Here is an 18,429-nt window from a genome sequence, read left to right as displayed (position 1 = left end):
ATGTATATATATGTTTTTACTTTATGACAATCAGTGTAATATAGTGAAGCCAATATATGGGAAACTAATAGGAACAAGCCCTGTCTCCAGACAAATTTTAATATGGGAAAGTCATATTAATTTCAATTAGGAAACATGAAGTCACCATCACATTGTTATGTGATGGTACTGCCTCTTGAAATGGACTGTACAGCAGTTTGAAAAGCTCTGTTCCTTCCTCTAGCAAGCTGGGTAAGGAGGAGATTAGAATTATTTTAGTGTTAGACTGGTCATTTTAATTTACTCCAAAACTGCTAACACTCAGTATACCTCCATAGCAAATGTTCTTTGTGATTCCAACCGATGGAGTATTTTTAAAGAAACATTTACATAAAGCAAATATGGCACCAAAAGGAAAAAAGCAAAAGTGAGTTAATTGCCAGAATATTTCTACCAGTAAAAACAAACCACTGACAAGCAATTGTACACCAGACCACAACCAGGACACTCAATCAGCATTACACAACTTAGCCTTAAATACCACTCCTTGGGATTCTTGCAGAAATGTCACCATTCAAGACAACAACAGAAAGGATGCCTTAAAATTTTAAAATATTACTAGGTTTTTAGCATGATGATAGACAAAATGTTATTCCTAATTTCTTAATTGGTTCTGCAAAATTATAAAATACAATGTAGATCAACCAGGAAACTCCTGAAAGCACAGCAGGCTGGTGGGTGGACAGCCCTAGTTGTTAGGTGATGATTTCCTAGGCTACCTTCTCCAACTGTGTACTGTACTTACCCCGTTCCACTCTACGCTCATACTCACTTCCTCGCCGCCATCAGGGCCACTCTCGTACTTTACCACATCCACGTTGAGGCTTTCTCTGCTCCGCCGCTTCTCTATGCTCTCAGGGTCATTCAGCACCTCAGCCACTCTCTGTTTGTGAACATTGTCAAGACCCTGAGAATTTGATAAAATGGGAAGAGGCTTTACCTTGTTACAAGCTCTATTAATCTACAACTTACACACAATAACTGCACCAAGCAAGAAGTAAAACCAACCCACAATTCCATCAGCCCAATTCTGCTTTCAGAGAGTAGCTGAGCTGCTCTTTATAAATTGCAAGAATCAACACAGCATGAAGTGGACAGTTTGGCAGTTTGAGAATTCACTGACTTGCCATTCTTTTCCTCTTTTCTTATCGCTTATCTAAGCCTTGTGGTGTCTGTGTCACTTACCCGAAGCAATCTGGCAACCAGCTAAATATTTAAGCAATTTACAGATCATGAACCATCAATGTAATTCTCAAGTTTTCCACCCACCAAATGGTGCAGTCTTCACCTGCCTTTGGAGAGGTGTCTGAATATCTGATACCTCAGAAGCAGGTTGTGTTATTTAAAATGTTATTTAAATATACTGACTTATTTATTATTTATTTATATTATATATATATATTATATATACGTGTTATTTAAAAATACTGACTTACAACACTTGGCATTAATGCAATTTTCCCTCAGAAAGAAATGAAATAGAATATAAGCTTATAATAAGCATACTAAATATATGGTGAATATGTTCACTTTGTTAAAGAATGCCTATCAACTATCAAATAATCGTTTAAATATCTTAAAAGTGCTAAAGTACCTTCTATGAAAACCCTGCACTAAAGGGAAAATCTTTCATTTATAAACTAGAAAATATCAAAACTCAAATCATAATTATTTTCAGTTTTGTCTTCTTTATAATAAACCTACTCCACATCATAACCAGTACTTGCTGACAGGAAGAGATCCCAGATGAATGCTTTATACTTCATAAAATATTCTGCAGCTTCTACAGTACAGCACTAGCAACAAATACAGCAGGGATGTGTGTGGCAAATCCATAAATTTAACCACAATACAGAAAGTGAAAAGGATGCCAAAGTTCTTAAAAGTGCATGAATAAGAAAGTTGTCTTAGTGGCATGGAGATACCAGGTTCTTGGTTCCCACATAGATGTTCTCCCCTAAGTGAAGAGCATGACTTGAACGACCCAGAATGAAAAGGTAGTGTTAAATGCTGCTGTAACACAGCATTGTCTCCTACACATCTAAATCTAGGGGTGGGTATACTGCTACATATTACAGATTAATGGTATATAGGTGGTATACGATGCACAGTGAAAATCTGAAGCATCCTTAAAAATAGTCGGCAGCAAGCGTCTAGAAAAAATACAAGCTTTATTCACTCATATAAAAAATGAAATTAAAATTGAACTTTCATGTTGTTTACTTGTATTTTCTTACTTTGCTTTCCATTTTAACACTGACAACCCACGTTTTCTTGTCCAGTCTTACAAGCTTTTTTATAAAAGACATTGTATCAAACCATCCAAAAGGGAAAGAAAAAACAAAAGTCAATAAACCCCAACAAACCCAAACTCTCTTCTACCTTCTAAGAGAAGGGAGAAAGGGTTACTTGAACAGTAGATCTGAGAGCACAAAGAGACTACATGAAAAGAAAGCCCCCACTGACACCGTAATATCTATCCCATTAGTTTACAAAAGTAACAGGAACCAAAAGGTTTCTGTTAGTCAGTCAGTTGCATGCAGAAACTGAACATTTTTGACAGCTCCTTATTGAAAATAGAACAGCATGACTGGCAAAGATTTCCAGCAGAACCTCTCCATTTTCCCCCAGCTACAGTCTCTCTCCCAGGACAAGCAGCCAGTTGAGGACTACTGGCCACCACAATGTTTTCTGCTCTTTCATTTTCCATATAATTTCACCCCCAGTTTGAATCATGTCCCCAGTATATGGTGCCACTGCCCTAACAATTAACCAGACTGCAAGTGTTAAGATGGTATCAGTTTTTATCACCAGTTCAGTCTGAAATTAGAAGGTGACCAGGCACTGAAAGTTTCTATATTCTGCATGCACAAAGTTGAAAATCTGCACGACCACAATGCAGAAATATCATTAAGGTGAATTTTCATACTTGCCTGTTTACGAGATCTCATTGCTGCCTCTTCTAATGTTTCAGCAGCTTCAAATTTGCCCTGTCGTCTGTAAAGTGCCCCAAGGTTCTTTAAAGTAGTTGTTACTGTTGGACTATTGAAAGAAAAGAAAAATAACTCTATGTAATGCATATACTCACACAGTGAACTCTTCTCAATTCACTAAAAAAAGCTTAAATGAATATAGTACTTAAAATCTTTTTGTAGTAATTTATTCTCTCTTGAAATACACTATACTGTACTTCATGTACACCTGCTGACCCCTTTCAAAGTATATCAACATCTCATCCTGTGACCAGCCAACATCCCTGAAACTGGAATGCTATAACCTTGTACTCAGCTGCATCTAAAGGTGAAAATTTAGCTCTAGATGAGTCTAACCAACTGAATAATTGTGAAGCTTCCAAAAAATATGCTTATTCGTGCATAGAGAGACCATTACTGTAGTATGCGTTAGTCACAAAAGTAATTAACAGTTTCTTTCATCAGCTTTTACTTAACACCTATTTGCAGTTTCTATGCATTCAAACCATGGTTGAACAAAAGAAAAAAAATTGCCCATTTCATTAACAAATCTCACACTCCAACAAGACATTTTTGTTTCAATGGCACAAAATCAGCTCAGTCACAGTATTGTTGAGTGAAGTTTTGCTCCAGTAACAACAGAGAAAAGATTTTCTCATGCATTAGAATGAACAAGTACATGAAAAACAAACCAACAAAAAGTATTGCACACAAAACTCAGGACGGAGAAGAAAAGAGATTTCAACAGTACAAAGGCTCTGATGCTTGTTTAACACGAGAATTCAAATACTCAGTGAATGAAAAAACCTCACTGACTATCAGTACTAGTTGCAGGTTTATTAATACATTGTACCACCAACATGTTAAAGAAGTTGCATTAATAACAAAATTAGAACAAACAAAAATATTTCACCAACTATAATCCAAGCTGAAATCCTTGTTTCTCTTATTTCACTTTAAAGTATACATTGTCATTTACACAAGTATATTCTTCAGACTTCAGAAATTCAAATAATGCTTTGTTATGACAGTTTAACTTTGTTTTCTTGTGCCAGCTAGGTAACTAAAGGTGTAGTTGCTTGCAGTGTCATTTTTGGCCCTCTCCAGAGGCCCTGCAGGGGCAGGGAGGGCACATGTGCCAAGTAGTGGTACAGAAGGAAGGGTGACCTACACTGCCACCTGAAGGACTGCCAAGAACACAACTGGTGCAATTTTATGTCATTTACTGGATCTAACCAGCCCAGATTAAAAGCAGCCTCAGGACTTGAAAACTGCTGTTGTATTCCTGAAAACCAGTCCTGGGTCTGGAATTTTTATTATTATCGTTTTTATAGCTCTAACCAAGGTTGCTTTGGTTTCGTTCTTAAAAATGCTTTAATCTGAGACGCTGAGCATTGCTGAGTTGTTTGTCCTGTAAAGAAATTACTCACCTGTCAACTTTGCAAGCTTTGTACCAGCCACCATACTCTCCAAAAGATGTGCCATCTTTTTGCTTTCCCTAGAACAAAGGTATTGTTGAAAAAAAGTCCCTGATTTGCAACTTAAACAAGTAAAAGCATCCAAAAATATTTACAACAATGGTCTTACTTTGCATTCTTCCCTCTCTTCTGCATGCATCCAGATAGGCTTATTTTCATCTGGTGAAACAAGAAAGTATTTTATAGAAGAACAAAACTACAAGGTATTTATTGTTTGATTTTCACCACTCTGAAATGAAGTTGTGAACCAGGGAATTATACTATTACCACCACAAAAAAACCTTACTGTCCATACTACAAGCAGCAGATAAATAAAACATGCACCTCTTTTACAGTTTTACAATTCTGCCTCCTTTTCTTATCTGAACTTAGAAACAGTTACTTCTGAGAAGCTTTGAAGTCAGTATATACTGCCACCCATTTGTCATGTGTCTAGTCCTGCGCTAGAAAACATGAATTTATTTCTTTTATCGTAACAACTACTTTGACATCTACTAAGTGGTGCATATGCTACTGTCATGGAATGAAAAAAAGAATGAAAACTCTTTACTGGGATTTTTAGTTTATAAAATGCACATGACTTCAATGTACAGTGTAATTCCCAATTTAAAGGTATTTTCCCCATTCTTTAAATGTGTTAATGGAGGGCTTGCATAAACAATGTCTCTATTCATGTCACTAAAAATCCTGCATTGACTTTTTTCTGTGACTGGACAGTGACGTACATTCTTCTGCCTCTATTAAAATACCAAAATTTGATTTAGTTGGGCTTAAGATAAATTATACCAGAAATAAAATCCATAAAACATAAACCCACTAAGTCTACCTCATGTTTTTGAATCAAATGTTTACTGCTGTATCTAAAAGCTTTCTTATGATGAACGTACTTCCAACACATCTATCAGCTCACCTTTTAAGTCCACCTAAAGCAGAAAACAATTTTAATCAGGACACTATTGACTTCCTGCAAATTTTATTTCATAGCTACAAAAATAAAACATAAATTCAAATCTAGGGACTCAGTTTCTTACCATCTACAGAGCCAAACTCCCGTTCATGAGCGCGAGTAAGAATCTCTTTGTATAAGGTTTCCGCTTGCTTAAACTTGCCCTGTTTTAGATAGCAGGATGCCTAAAAACAAAATACCCCCCAAAAGTTATCAGCATAGTGATTTATTTATCTTTATAAATAAGAAATACAATACATGGCGGATAAAAGTAGATCTTGTCTCAGATCTACTTTGGGAAAGGCTTACCAGATTGTTCTTTGTTTTTGCAACATTTGGATCATCTGGTCCCAGCTTAGTTTGGTAGATTTCAAGTGCCCTCTGATAGTAATATTCAACCTCCTCATATTTACCCTGGTTCTGGCATAGCAAAGCCAAGTTATTTAATTGCTTGGCAACATCAGGGTGATCTTTCCCCAGGACCTGAAAATGAAATACACTGTATTAAAACATTCTGTAATCATCAAGTCAGGGTTTAGAAATAAATATTTTAGAAACATCCTGTTAGTTTTATTCCTCCTCAATTCAACATGGGGATGACAAAAGCAAAAGATGCATTTGAAAGATATGGAAATGATTCAATTCTATTGCAAACTGAGAATGATTAAGAACAATCCATAAGAGGAACAAAGTAGTAAAACAACATTATATGGAGAGTATTATATAAACCTGAAGATGCAGTCTCATGGACTAAAATATTCACATAGAGAATAATCAACTTAAATTTTTTAACTAAGTTTCATTTTTTAATTCCAATGCTCTTGTCAAACCAAAGACTATTTAGCTATCTCAGAGGAAGGCAAAAGGTAAAGAAGGTTACTCACAAAATACAGAATTTAGCATATATCCAGAGTGCTCCAGCAATTCTGTAGCACTACTGGAATTTCCCACTGTTTTGAATTTCAGACACTCCTATCTACTAGGCACAGTTAACTCTGAGGTTTATCTGGCAGATCTACCCAACCACAACACAAAAAAAGGAAGTGTTTAACTTTTCCTTGTCCTTGAAAAAGTCCCTTCAGAGCCACAGTATTTGTCACTCATACCTTTTCTCTGATTTCCAGAGCTCGCTTACACAACGGTTCCGCTTCTTTGTACTTCCCCCGTTTACCATAGAGTACTGCAAGATTGTTAAGAGTTGCTGCCACCTGTCAACAGCAGAGAAACATTAATTACACTGAAAACTGCTGATACAAAGACTTGACCAATGAACACATCTGCAAGGCATTGATGTTTTCAGATTTTCCATGCAGGGTAGACCTCTTGAAATTTGCAAGTGAAGAAATTATTATCATTATTATTATTATTATTAAATGCATACATACACAACAGAGGAAAGAAAAACCTAAATCATGAAATAATTTTGCTTCATTCGTGGAAATGTCATTTAGTGCACACATCTTCTTCACATGTTCTTCTCTTACAAAGGTACCTCTCACATCTATACTTTTGAGCTGTCCTGCGTCCCACAAGGCTACAAAAGTATCACATGAATTTTACGAAAGCTTGATTTACGTTTCATTTACAAGCAGCAGTAAATCAAATCAGAAGTGCCCCTTCAATCTGAGTATAATAAAGTGATTTGAGTAAGCAAAACAAAATCTTTCTTCACAAACTGATTTCCCGTAGAAAATCCAGGCAATCCAAAATCAAGTAAAGGCAAATTATTTATGGTGAAACAGCACTGAATATAATGTGGCCTCCTACCTGTACTGTTTAAAGACAAGCCAGGTCTTAAAACCTTTCCTGTTGAGTTTGATATTAGAATTAGTTGAAAAAAAGCTCAGTGAAAAACAAACTAAAATTATGATACTGCATGTATACAAACCGCTGGATGATCTTTGCCCAAAGTCTTTTCACGGATGGCCAAGGCATCATTCAGGAGATTTGCTGCATCTTTGTATTTGTTCTGGTCTCTGAATTGTAAAGAGATATAATTAATACTGGGGATTCAGGAACAAAAAATCATAAAAATTAGGCTGACTTCACTACTGACATGAAGATGCTCTACAAAAGAATAATAATTGAGAATATGTTCATAAATTAGGAAGTAAAACCCTGAAGCCTCTAACTGTAAATAGTTTGCTAGTTGAGGACTGTACTGAGCATGTTCTATTTCTACATTAATGTCCAATTTCTACCTCTGGATTATCTTGAAGTGGGTAATCAAGACATGGCCCTTCAGTACACAAAAAAAACCCTATCAAAATCAGCTCCATTCCCAAAGCAAAGGCATAGGCTTTTGGGACAGCAACTTGTTTGACTTCTACGTACAGGCAGACACACAAGTATTTTAGGACCCTCTTGAGAGTTTTAATAATAATTTAAGAAGGAAAATAAATTTAATGGAAAATAGAACAGGGAAAAAAATTCTAATCTTGAACATTATAAGGTTGTAACCAAATACTAAGTATTTATTTCACGGGTATTTATCTATGCCAGTATACAAACCTGTACACCAAAGCAAGTATGTTCAACATAGTGGCAACATCAGGATGGTCATGACCTGAAGTCTTCTCCAGATCTTCAAGAGCTTGTTTACAGAGAGGTACAGCAACCTCATATCTACCTTGGGAAGCATACTGGATAACAAGATTATGTAGGGTCCGTAATCTTGCTGGAATTTCATAGCCACCTTGTTGGGCAGCAGCTGCTGCACTGCTATGCTGCTGTTGAACTGAAAGAAATGCGCAAAATTTCAACTTGTATGAAAGATGACTGTACATAAAACATCTCATGTGAGTGCTCAGTGGCACAGAATGAGACTCACTGAATTTTATTTCTTCTATACACAGAATTAGCATTAGAACTTCACAGCAGTCAGGCTGTCTTGAACAGAGACAGTGGAAATATGACTGTTTTATTCCTCATATCCTGTCCAGTATTGTACTACTATTATTTTTACAATTCTAGTAGCTCAAAGGGCCAAATGTAATAAACTAATGAAGAAAGTAGGAAAATATTTCAGCTCAGCAAACCATTAACATTCTCAAGATTGTATCATAGTTTTGCACTTACAAATATCCCTGTTTCCATACGGAAAGGAACACCAACATAGACAAGCTGAACACTTGCAGGAAAACTTTTTCCTTTATTCCCCTTCTCTAAACATACTTTTTTTTTGTTTTGTTTCCTATACCCAGGAGCACTTAAGGTTAGCACATAAAGGATTGAAACACCTTGGATGCCAGAAATAACAGCTGCAAGACAAAAGGCTGAGTCAAAGCCACCCTTTGAGTTTTACTAACTAACCCTTAGGCTTAGCCACTTACTTTACAGTAGCTCTTTAACTTTTGGCTATTGCAACCCTCACTCTCTCACTCCCCAAAACAATTTACTACCCCTTTTCTCTCCACCTGGTCAATTTCTGAGATTTAGAAAATTCCCTCTAACTCATTTTCATTAAACTCTGGAGAACACACAAGGTAAGGGCTCCAGCCAAGAGCCCGACTTTATTCTCTCCTTCCTATTAAGCAAAAACCACAGAAGGTGGAGCATTTTTATGTCACTGGAATCACACAAGTCCAAGCCTATACCCAGAGTCACTGTCTGCCAAAGCACTGAAGCATTTCAGCATTATTTTAGAAGGTCAGAGAAATCACTGACATGTCAACTTTGTCTTTTGCAAAGCAAAGTAAGGGAGCTTGGCCTCTCAACCTTCCTACTACAAAATTCTAGGGAAGCAAGGATGAGCTAGGAAGGAATTCATAATCAACACTGACCTACTGTAAACTCTTCAGGTCTTCCTTACAGTGCTGGCTATGGATAGCTTTACTATGCTGCCAAGACTGTAGTGTACCTTATGTGCAAGCCCATAAAGGAAATTTGAAACTCCTAGTTGCAAAGGTGGGTCCCTTCAGACATTTGCCCTGAAGTCATTTGCCTGGTAAGAACCATTCTGCTCCCAGCACACTGCACTGACTCTACAACATCAGTATGTTCTATGTTTACACACGTAAAAAAAGCACATTTCACTTAGCAAGGCTTATCTATTAATAGCTTTTTTCAATCACACTATGAAACCTCTACCTCAAGCTTCACTGCATATTCCTCAGTCCTTCTCACCTGAAGAGAAATAATACTTCCACAACTATTATTAAAACTAATGTAGACAACCTTAGCAAAGGACAAAAGACCATATGAAAAAGATTTCATATTGAAACCTACCACAAAAATCCTAGATCATTAAAAAGGTCATTAACAGAATTCACCATCTGGTCAGAATCTGCCTCAGTTACTTGCAACTAACCATTCTGAGGCCCAAAAGAAGGATAATGGCAAATTCTGAATTTAAGTCAGTCTGAAGAACTTTCCAGCAGCTAGTACACTCTCTTTAAAAACCTAGGCCCCAGTTCTGTACATACCAATGTATAGAATGTATATCAATGACTGGATTCCTTAATCTAGCAGAGGCATTCATCACTCCAGCCGTGTCCCAGAGGACCCCAAGCATTTTTGTAAAGAATATCTTTATATTCTGCACTGCAGAAACACCCCAACCGTGTAATCTGAAGTACACTTACTTCCTTGTCCTTGGTCATCTTCATCATTGGGAAACAGATCATCCAAGGGCTCTTTGGTGGAATCCGTATCTTTATCCTCCTACAGAACAACCCCAAACCCAACAAATTAAATCTAAAGCATAGAGGACAGTCCAGTTAATCAGCAATGTTAAAGAAAAACTACACATTCAAAATTCAGAATTGAGAAGAATAACATTTCTCACTGAAGTTTTATAAAGGTCTTATATTTAAACGTATTTACACACTCTGCCCCAAAACAATACAGGACACCTTCAGAAGGGCCAGGAATAGAATTGAGGTCCCCTAGATTTCAGTCTCAATTTAAGCACTCAAGAACACATCTGCTATTCTCACAGAGGCATCAGATCTGATGAAACTACCTAGTGAAGAGTAAGCACTACTCAGTACAGAATTGTCCATGGTACTTTCTTTTAGTCATAAATGCAGTTACAGTTGGGCAAGGGAGAAGAATAACTGAGGAGACCTAAATTTCTGAGTACTCAGCTTCTGTACAAATAGTAAGATTTTGCAATTATAATCTGTAAGGTTCAAAAATTAAAAAATAAAACAAAACAAAAAAAGAACACTTGAAAGGAAGTTCATTTCCAATAGTCCCATCTGGAACCGTATTAATTTCTGCACAATCCATCAGTGTACATTGATTTTAAGCATCCAAAGATCATTTCAAATGTAAAACAAAGAGACAGATCATCCCTCAGTCCTGTTTCCTAAATGTTGAGCCTAAACAATATAAATAGTTGAAGTTCTCAGAAATTATGAGCTCAGTAAGGAGAAAACCCAGAGGCAGAGCACATTTTTCTGGCTCTTCATCCAACACCTTTTTCCAGATGAGAAAAAACCAACTGCTGCTGCTGGCATTCAAATTTAATGATGGCAGAGCAGGGGCACTGCAAAACCAACAAACTGATGGGACTAGATCTCAGATGGGAAGCTCATAATTTTAAGTGTTGATTCCAACCTCATACTGAGTCTATACAACTGACTATTTCAAAGGCTAGAAACAGAGACTGTCCATATGGTTAGTAAAATTATAGACATGCTTAGCTTACTTGGACTCTATTTGTTAATTAAACTTCAAATAATGGAGATATTTAATCCATCTGCAGATTACAGATTGACAATATTGACAAAACCCCAATATTCCCTCCTTCTGCCCCTTTTCTGAACAGGCTTCACTGGCAAATTCATCTACAAATACCAAATCATGGAACAGCATTGAAAAATTCCGGGTGTAATTGACCAAAATAACTCTCACTATGTACAATATGCTAAAAAGGATTAGTCAAGCAGTCAGTTAAGCATGACTAAATCACAGTCATTTTCAACCATTAGAATTGCTGAAATAAGTAGTTATGAAAAACTTCTCTTTCCAAGACACCACTGAGAAGGTCTGAACACACAAAATGAGATGCTTCTCTATAGTGCCACCTAACCTGAGGAAGCAATTATAAAAAGAAGGGCAAATAAATCAGAAGGCTTTTAAAGTAATAACCTCCTTCTGTAAAGTTGTGCCCATTTTCTCTCTGAATCCAAGAATACATAACACAATGGGCTTGTAAACATGCAGATCATCACAATGTCTGGCAGATAGTCCTGAAAGAGGAATCAATAACATCCTTGTGTAAACTCTCAACAGATTCAAAAGCTATACACTGATTTCACTAGAGAAAAATTAAGTATTTTTCCTGCAGTCAAAATAAGCCAAGTCCTCTGGGTACTTAAAATCTCTCACAGCTTAGATTTCTCACTTAACAGCTGAGTTTATAGAACTGAGATTTTTGCTTTGGTCCAGTTCTTCACACTTTTAAATTTACAGGATACTAAATGAGTATTTATCAGTTTTGTTCCTCATGTATCTTATTATCTGCAGACAGTAAAATACATACTCTCTTAAAATAAGAATGAGCTCCCAGAATCGTTCTGCAAACTATGTGACACTAGTACAAGGCAGTATTTTAAGGACAAATATATGTTAGGGACAAATAAAATGTATCTTTTATTTCTTGTTAAATAGGCAGATTACAACACATGTAAATGTAGGGTGCTTTTACTGTTTTACAATACAGGTACTTACTGATGGTGAAATATCATCATCATATTTTTTTAATTGATTCATGAATTCTAGATGTTTCTTTTCTTCCTCCAGCTGAGCTACAGACTGCTCACTTTTCTGTAGTTTCTGCTGTGTATTGGCCAGTTCATCCCGTAGCCACTGATTTTCCTGGCATAGCCGGCGAACCTGAGCCCGCAATTTCTGCTTCTCTGATTCCACTGCATTTAAGTGATTTGACAAGGCCATCATTACCTGAAAAGCAAAATGTGTCACATGACATACTTCCCTGAGAATGCAGGCTGTACATAACATACAAGGTTTTCATTTTTTAAACCTATGTCAGCTGTGAAATCTGGTAAACATTCACATTTCTCTTCCTTTTAGATCTGGTTCTCACTTTTCCTCTAAACCTTTTTACCATTTAGAATCACAGAATGGTTTGGGTTGGAAGGGGCCTCTAAGATCATCTCTTTCCAGCACACTGCCATGGGCAGGGACACCTTCCACTAGATCAGGTTGCACAAAGCCCCATCCAACCTGGCCTTGAACACTTCCAGGGACGGGGTACCTGTTCCACTACTTCACCACCCTCATAGGGAAGAATTTCTTCCCAAATCCAATCTAAAACTACTGTCTTTCAGTTTGAAGCCATTCTGCCTTGTTTTATCACTACATGATCTTTGAAAAGTCCCTCTCCAGCTCTCTTGTAACCCCTTTTAGCCCTGGAAGGGGCTCTAAGCTCTCCCCGGAGCCTTCTCCTCTTCTCCACCTCTCTCAGCCTCTCTCTCCAGAGCAGAGGTGCTTCAGCCCCCTGATCATCTTCATGCGCCTCCTTGAGACCTGCTCCAACAGGTCCTTCCTTTGCTGGGGTCCCAGCCTAGAGGAACTCCTTACGAATGATTGTTTTCCATGATGCTATCAGAAGTTAAAATTGTTTCAGAATTCCCTGAAGATTAAATATAATCTTAAAATACATTAAAAATTTGAACTAGATTACTGAACTGGAAATCTTTGTTCCACTAACATGAAATGGAGCAGTAATACTTTTAACTTGCAGGATCACAAAAATAACCTAAGAACTAACAAGGAGTTCTAATTTAGCACCTTCAAGACAAAAAAAGGATTTGTATACATGCTTATAGTTCCCAAAGATGAACACCTCAGCATAATGATAATACTTCAAAGGGACACTTATATGACTGAGATCTGAATGTGCAACTGAACAAACAATTTATAGATGCACTTCATATTATTAATCATAAGCCCGGGTGTGCAGACATTCAAACACAGTCACATTAAGGACAAAAAATAGAACACCCATAAAAGCAGCTTGCTTGGACTAGGGCTATTTTTGCTGAGCAGAGTCAAATGAAAAAGGAGCTTATTAAGTGAAAGCCAAACACTACCAGCAGAAGATATTCTCCCTTCACTGTTTATGCAATCTCCCACTGACATATGTAGAACCAGGCAGCAGTCCCAGGAAGCACACCTTGCAATAATGGACCACTGGTGAGAATACATAGCTTTTAGATCAGTTAGACATCCCCAAGTCACTCGTATTTCATCTCCTCAATTTCATACTTTTTTTTAAATCAAAGTTATCTTTAAGTGGTTTTAAATTAAGTGTTTCATGTGAAACAGATGGTGTCCTTAGCTGAAATTTCAGGTGTCAAAATATTCATTAAGCCTTTAGAATTTTTCCTATAAAGGTAAGGAAAACTCCAGGCGTAATTTCCTAATACCAGTCCAAAGCTACACATTTCAGCACCTACCTATTTACATATTAAAAATTGTTTTAATATTTTTAATTACTTGGTTGATTCAAACAGTGGCGTTTATATAATGAGAAAGCATATTTAAGAAAATTGTGATAATAGGGTCAACGTATTCAAACACTGAACAAGCTACAATGGCAAACTAAAATCTTTTGTCATCTTACTTGCTAGAATTAACTGAAAGAAAAGTCTGATTACTTCTTCAGCAAAGCTAGTTTCATTTTCATGGAATTAACACATCTCCAGCCCTACATGCATGCCACAAAAACCATCTATTTCCGTATCTTAAATTTAAAAATTTTTTTTAAATTACTACATTGTTACAACTCAAAGCATGGAGGAAGATTAACCTTATCAGGTCTGAGAGCAGCAGTCTGAAGTGTAATTGGCTTCCTAACAAAGGCAGCAAATGCAGACTTCTTGGCTCCTCACCACCCCAGTTCAAAAAGTACCATGTGAGGCAAACAAGGCAGGAACATCTGCAGCTGAGGCTCCTGATAGAGCCAAGAATCAGAACTAGCTTTTCAGAGTCCTAATACTACATAGAAGTTACTTGTTCACTTGCACATCCTCTACGAACAACAATAAAAGGTTGTTTAATCACTCAACTATTGCAATTTTATTCCATGTATCTTCTAGCCTTTTCCCCCTGTACAAGGCATCAAAGTTTGTACAACATACACACTAAGGCCTGACAGTCAGTCCAGGGCTTCTACATTCCCCTGTCTGATAACCCACATTTCATTCTCTCAGTCTCAACTCACCATGATCCAATGCACACAACTTCCAGATCACCACACAATAATAGCTTGATCCAGAGGAGAAGTCTGAGCACAGTTACAGACCAACAGAAAGCCTATTAATGTAGAACTAACTCACTGGTGTTTTCAACTCATTTGCAAATACTCGGCCATTTTACCGTGATGACTGTCACATCACATTGTTCCAGGTTTTTGACTTAGTACAAAATACCATAAAGTTGTACTATAAATATAGTCCTGACGACCTAATAAACATGCAACTTTTCACTCATCTTCTGCAGATGGGATCTTCATTGACTAAGAGTCCACAGAAATTAGCTCAGAGTCCTCTCTTTAACGCACCAGTGAAAGTTGTTCAGATTCTGTACTCAGTTCTTAACCTTTAAAATGCCTTTAGTTTCAGTTTTGGTTTAGTAAAATGTTCAATAAACATTAGAGACTCTTAAGCTCTAAGAGCATCATGAGCTACTATAAAAAATCTGAGTCAAGGGAATATAAACATGAATTTAAGGCTACACCAGAGCTCAAAGGCTGGAGCAAATTCATTTATATGTGTGTTTGTGTGAGACCTTCCTATGCAATCATTTAGAGCTAAAATACCACTGCTCAGCTCTTGAGCTGCTTGAACGTTACCTGCCTAATGCTGTGGAAAAGTCTAAACAGAAAATGTTACTGTCTCACTGATGTTAAGTGGAGTCCAGTTAAGAGCTTCAGTACTTTAACACTGAATGCATAATTAGTTCTGTAACACAGCACGATGGACAGTAACTACCTCTATTAATTACAGTTCCTTTTGTCCTTACTACACAAGAAAAATGCAAATGTCCCAGCATATTACTAATATCTGGAGGGAAATGTCCAAAATGCTTAATTTTTACCACAACTTTACCTGTGCTTCACTAAGGCCAAGCTCCAGCATTTCCAGTGACTTTCGAATCATGTTTGATTTTTCTTCAACCAGATTAGTTTCATCATCTTTCTTCAAACATTTCAGCGTTTCAAGTAAGCTCTGTAAAATTGAATTGTGTTCATTCTTCAGTGCCTCTAGTCCATTAATCACTTGCTTAGTTTTGGCAATGATTTCATCTTGAGTAAGCTTCTCCAACTTCTCTTCTTTTAAATACACCATTGTGGACATGTTTTCATACATTCTGAAATGGAAGAATATGCTAGTTAATACAAAAGGAAAACTTAAATAAGCATATAACTCTATACCTGAATTTTGTTTGAAAGTTTGAAATGTATATTCAGAATGCAATTATATTTGTGCACAACTTTTACAATGTTTAATGATCTGAGTTTGAGCGGTTTCAAGTTTTCCAGTTTCTATTTCCAGATTTAATATTAACACTGACTGATAAACCAAAAAACATCACATAATGAAAAACAGACTACAATGTGGCATTAGAATTTGTAGCAAGTGCTGAACAACAGGGCTGCATCTCCACAATTCTGGTTTGTGCAAAAGCAAAGTAGCTGGTGTATAAAATACATACTATAATAAATACAGCTATTTGCAGATGCCACTGATCTGTAACTGTTAAAAAAACCCCACAAAATAGAGCTTGAAGAATTTGAAGAAATACCATCCAGCCTTCTAAAAGAGTTGTCAGTCAGTCATGAGAAAAGTTACCTGTTTCCTGTAAAAAGGAAACACCATCCTCATTCTTTCCCAAGGGCTACAAAAGCTCTTCTCACGATGTATTTTGAACATCACAACTACCCCCTCGGACAACTTTAATTCATTATTTTAACTCTACAGTTAAAACATAGACATTCAATTGCCTACAGGTCTAGATGCAGCTGTTTTGATGAAGATGCAACACCTGTCTCATGCTGGAAAAAAAAGTTTGTATAGCACAACCCTTGCAGCAAGAAACATTTCACTGTGCTATTTTGTCAGTACCTAAAGCACTACATTAAGGATAGTAAATTTCTGGATGCCTTTCACCACCTCTACCAAATGCAAATGAAGACCCAAAAAAGTTTGGAAACTCACATACTCCAATTATCACACATGCTGTTACAAGTCTCAAACAAGTTTAACAATGTAAACATGGAAAGAGAAGACACACAAATCTTTTATATGTCACCAGAAAAATGTTCTATAATGAAAATAAAGACTTGAGGAATTACTCCTCTATACCTCAGGTATTTAAATCTTTGAGTGAACAAGGAAGTATAAGTTAGAATAAAATAGGAAAGATTTTTCAGAAGTAATAAATTATGACATCTATGTGAAGACACCTGGGTAAGCACTGATAAACTAACATTTTAAATTAATTAAAATAGTATTAAAACTTTGTACTACAGAAGCAAGTCTAATTTTAGAAGAAAGCATAAAAAATTAGAACCACTTAAATCTTGAATCAGAACTGCTATAAGAACGTGCACATATGCACATCATGACAACAGCCAAAGGATGTGCTCTTATGCTTTTGTATTACATTAAAAATAAAAGGTTGCTCTTTCTTCCTATATGTACTCAAATTACTCTCTCTGTTATGATCTCCTGCAGTGCTATACCCAAAAGGCATATCCACGTTACCACAAAAAAGCTATATGACACTGGTTTATTTTGTAATAATTGTCTGAAAACAGATAATTTGGGGAAGTGTGAACTTGGTTTTACCCAGATTTAATATAATAACTTCATAGTCACAAAAAAATTAATATGGAACATATAAATCTGTATAAAGCCATTCATCTAGCATGGCATAAGAAATCAACCCATGAAAACCTGATGACGAGAATGATATTTACACATTTCCCCTTTATAACCTGAGAACTACTACACAGAATGCTTGAAAAAACAGTTTTAAAGTACAGACTCTCTGAAGTTGTGTGGAAAAATGATCTGCAATTTAATGTGGGCCAAATTTGTAAATGAATGCTTCTAACACACAGTCATAAAAGAAATTGTTATGGATTATGCTAACTTCAGCACACAACTCAACCCTAATTACCCACGGCACACTTTCACAGCCTCAATTAACAATTTCCATCCTGAATGCAAAGAACTGAACCTTTGATTATAAGGAAATAAAACCAGCAGAGATATCTAATGAAGTGACCATTTGTGTATGTTATGGAAATTCCTCCTGCATGCCTCAGTATTCTGCCATTCTAGAGCAAAGATGAAAAGCAGGTGTTTGCAAACATGTACGTAATGCACGTATAGATGATAGTTTTAAAAAAATTACACATCTGAAACACCTCAGTAGAAATAAAGTTATTCTAAGTGATGAATACAGATAAATTAACACCCATAAATTAACAGCTAAATTAGATAAACAGGCCCATAGCTCTGGCTGAATACAATGAAGCTCCAACTAATGATGGCTTAAGATAGCACAGCAGCTTTTGAAGAGAGGAAAAGCAGGTTTAAACATGATGGGGCAAAAACATATTTAAAACCATCCCAGCAGCAAACCTGTTTTATGAATACATGCCTCCTGTCTCAATCCAGTGTGCCAGATTTTTTAGCTGCCTCATTCCAACCCAAATGTAGCTAAAAGCTTCCACTGCCTCTACACTACCAGTGCAAGGAACCTACCGGAGCTGGAGCCAAGCCAAAAGCTGTATCAAGACACAGACTGACCTGAAGGTCCTTGCAGCCTGGGAGAGGGATTCTCAAGTCTCCTCTAGTGAACACTTTTAGAATCCCAATTTCTCCCACTGACAGGAAAGGAATAAATCTTTTGGGATAAGTTTTGTGGGGTGTCTGTTGGTGTTCAACGTTTTATAGATTGTGCTTGGGAGAATAATTTAGAAAACAGGAGGATAACAAACATAATTTGT

General features: G+C 36.7%; 1 protein-coding gene across 9 annotated transcripts in view; it reads right to left on the bottom strand.

Annotated features, from left to right (window-relative positions):
- KLC1 (kinesin light chain 1) overlaps positions 1-15,779 on the bottom strand; it is a 30,130-nt gene extending 14,351 nt beyond the window's left edge. For 3 of the 9 annotated variants that reach the window (XM_008629784.2, XM_008629785.2, XM_017729128.1), the window contains exons 1-12: positions 15,518-15,779; positions 12,114-12,344; positions 10,019-10,097; positions 7,947-8,172; positions 7,324-7,411; positions 6,542-6,643; positions 5,745-5,918; positions 5,521-5,620; positions 4,599-4,648; positions 4,442-4,509; positions 2,973-3,081; positions 785-946 (exon numbers count right to left, since the gene is read on the bottom strand). In XM_008629784.2, coding sequence (XP_008628006.1) covers positions 785-946; positions 2,973-3,081; positions 4,442-4,509; positions 4,599-4,648; positions 5,521-5,620; positions 5,745-5,918; positions 6,542-6,643; positions 7,324-7,411; positions 7,947-8,172; positions 10,019-10,097; positions 12,114-12,344; positions 15,518-15,778 — 1,650 coding nt within the window. In that variant the 5' untranslated portion in view covers position 15,779. The remainder of the gene's footprint in view (positions 1-784; positions 947-2,972; positions 3,082-4,441; positions 4,510-4,598; positions 4,649-5,520; positions 5,621-5,744; positions 5,919-6,541; positions 6,644-7,323; positions 7,412-7,946; positions 8,173-10,018; positions 10,098-12,113; positions 12,345-15,517) is intronic. The other 6 variants (XM_017729126.1, XM_017729127.1, XM_008629787.2 and 3 more) reach the window with 3 other exon arrangements.
- Positions 15,780-18,429: the final 2,650 nt, after the last annotated feature.

The sequence above is a fragment of the Corvus brachyrhynchos genome, unplaced genomic scaffold (assembly GCF_000691975.1).
Source record: "Corvus brachyrhynchos isolate BGI_N302 unplaced genomic scaffold, ASM69197v1 scaffold1, whole genome shotgun sequence".
Taxonomy (NCBI): Eukaryota; Metazoa; Chordata; class Aves; order Passeriformes; family Corvidae; genus Corvus; species Corvus brachyrhynchos.
This window is presented reverse-complemented; position numbering and strand designations above follow the sequence as displayed.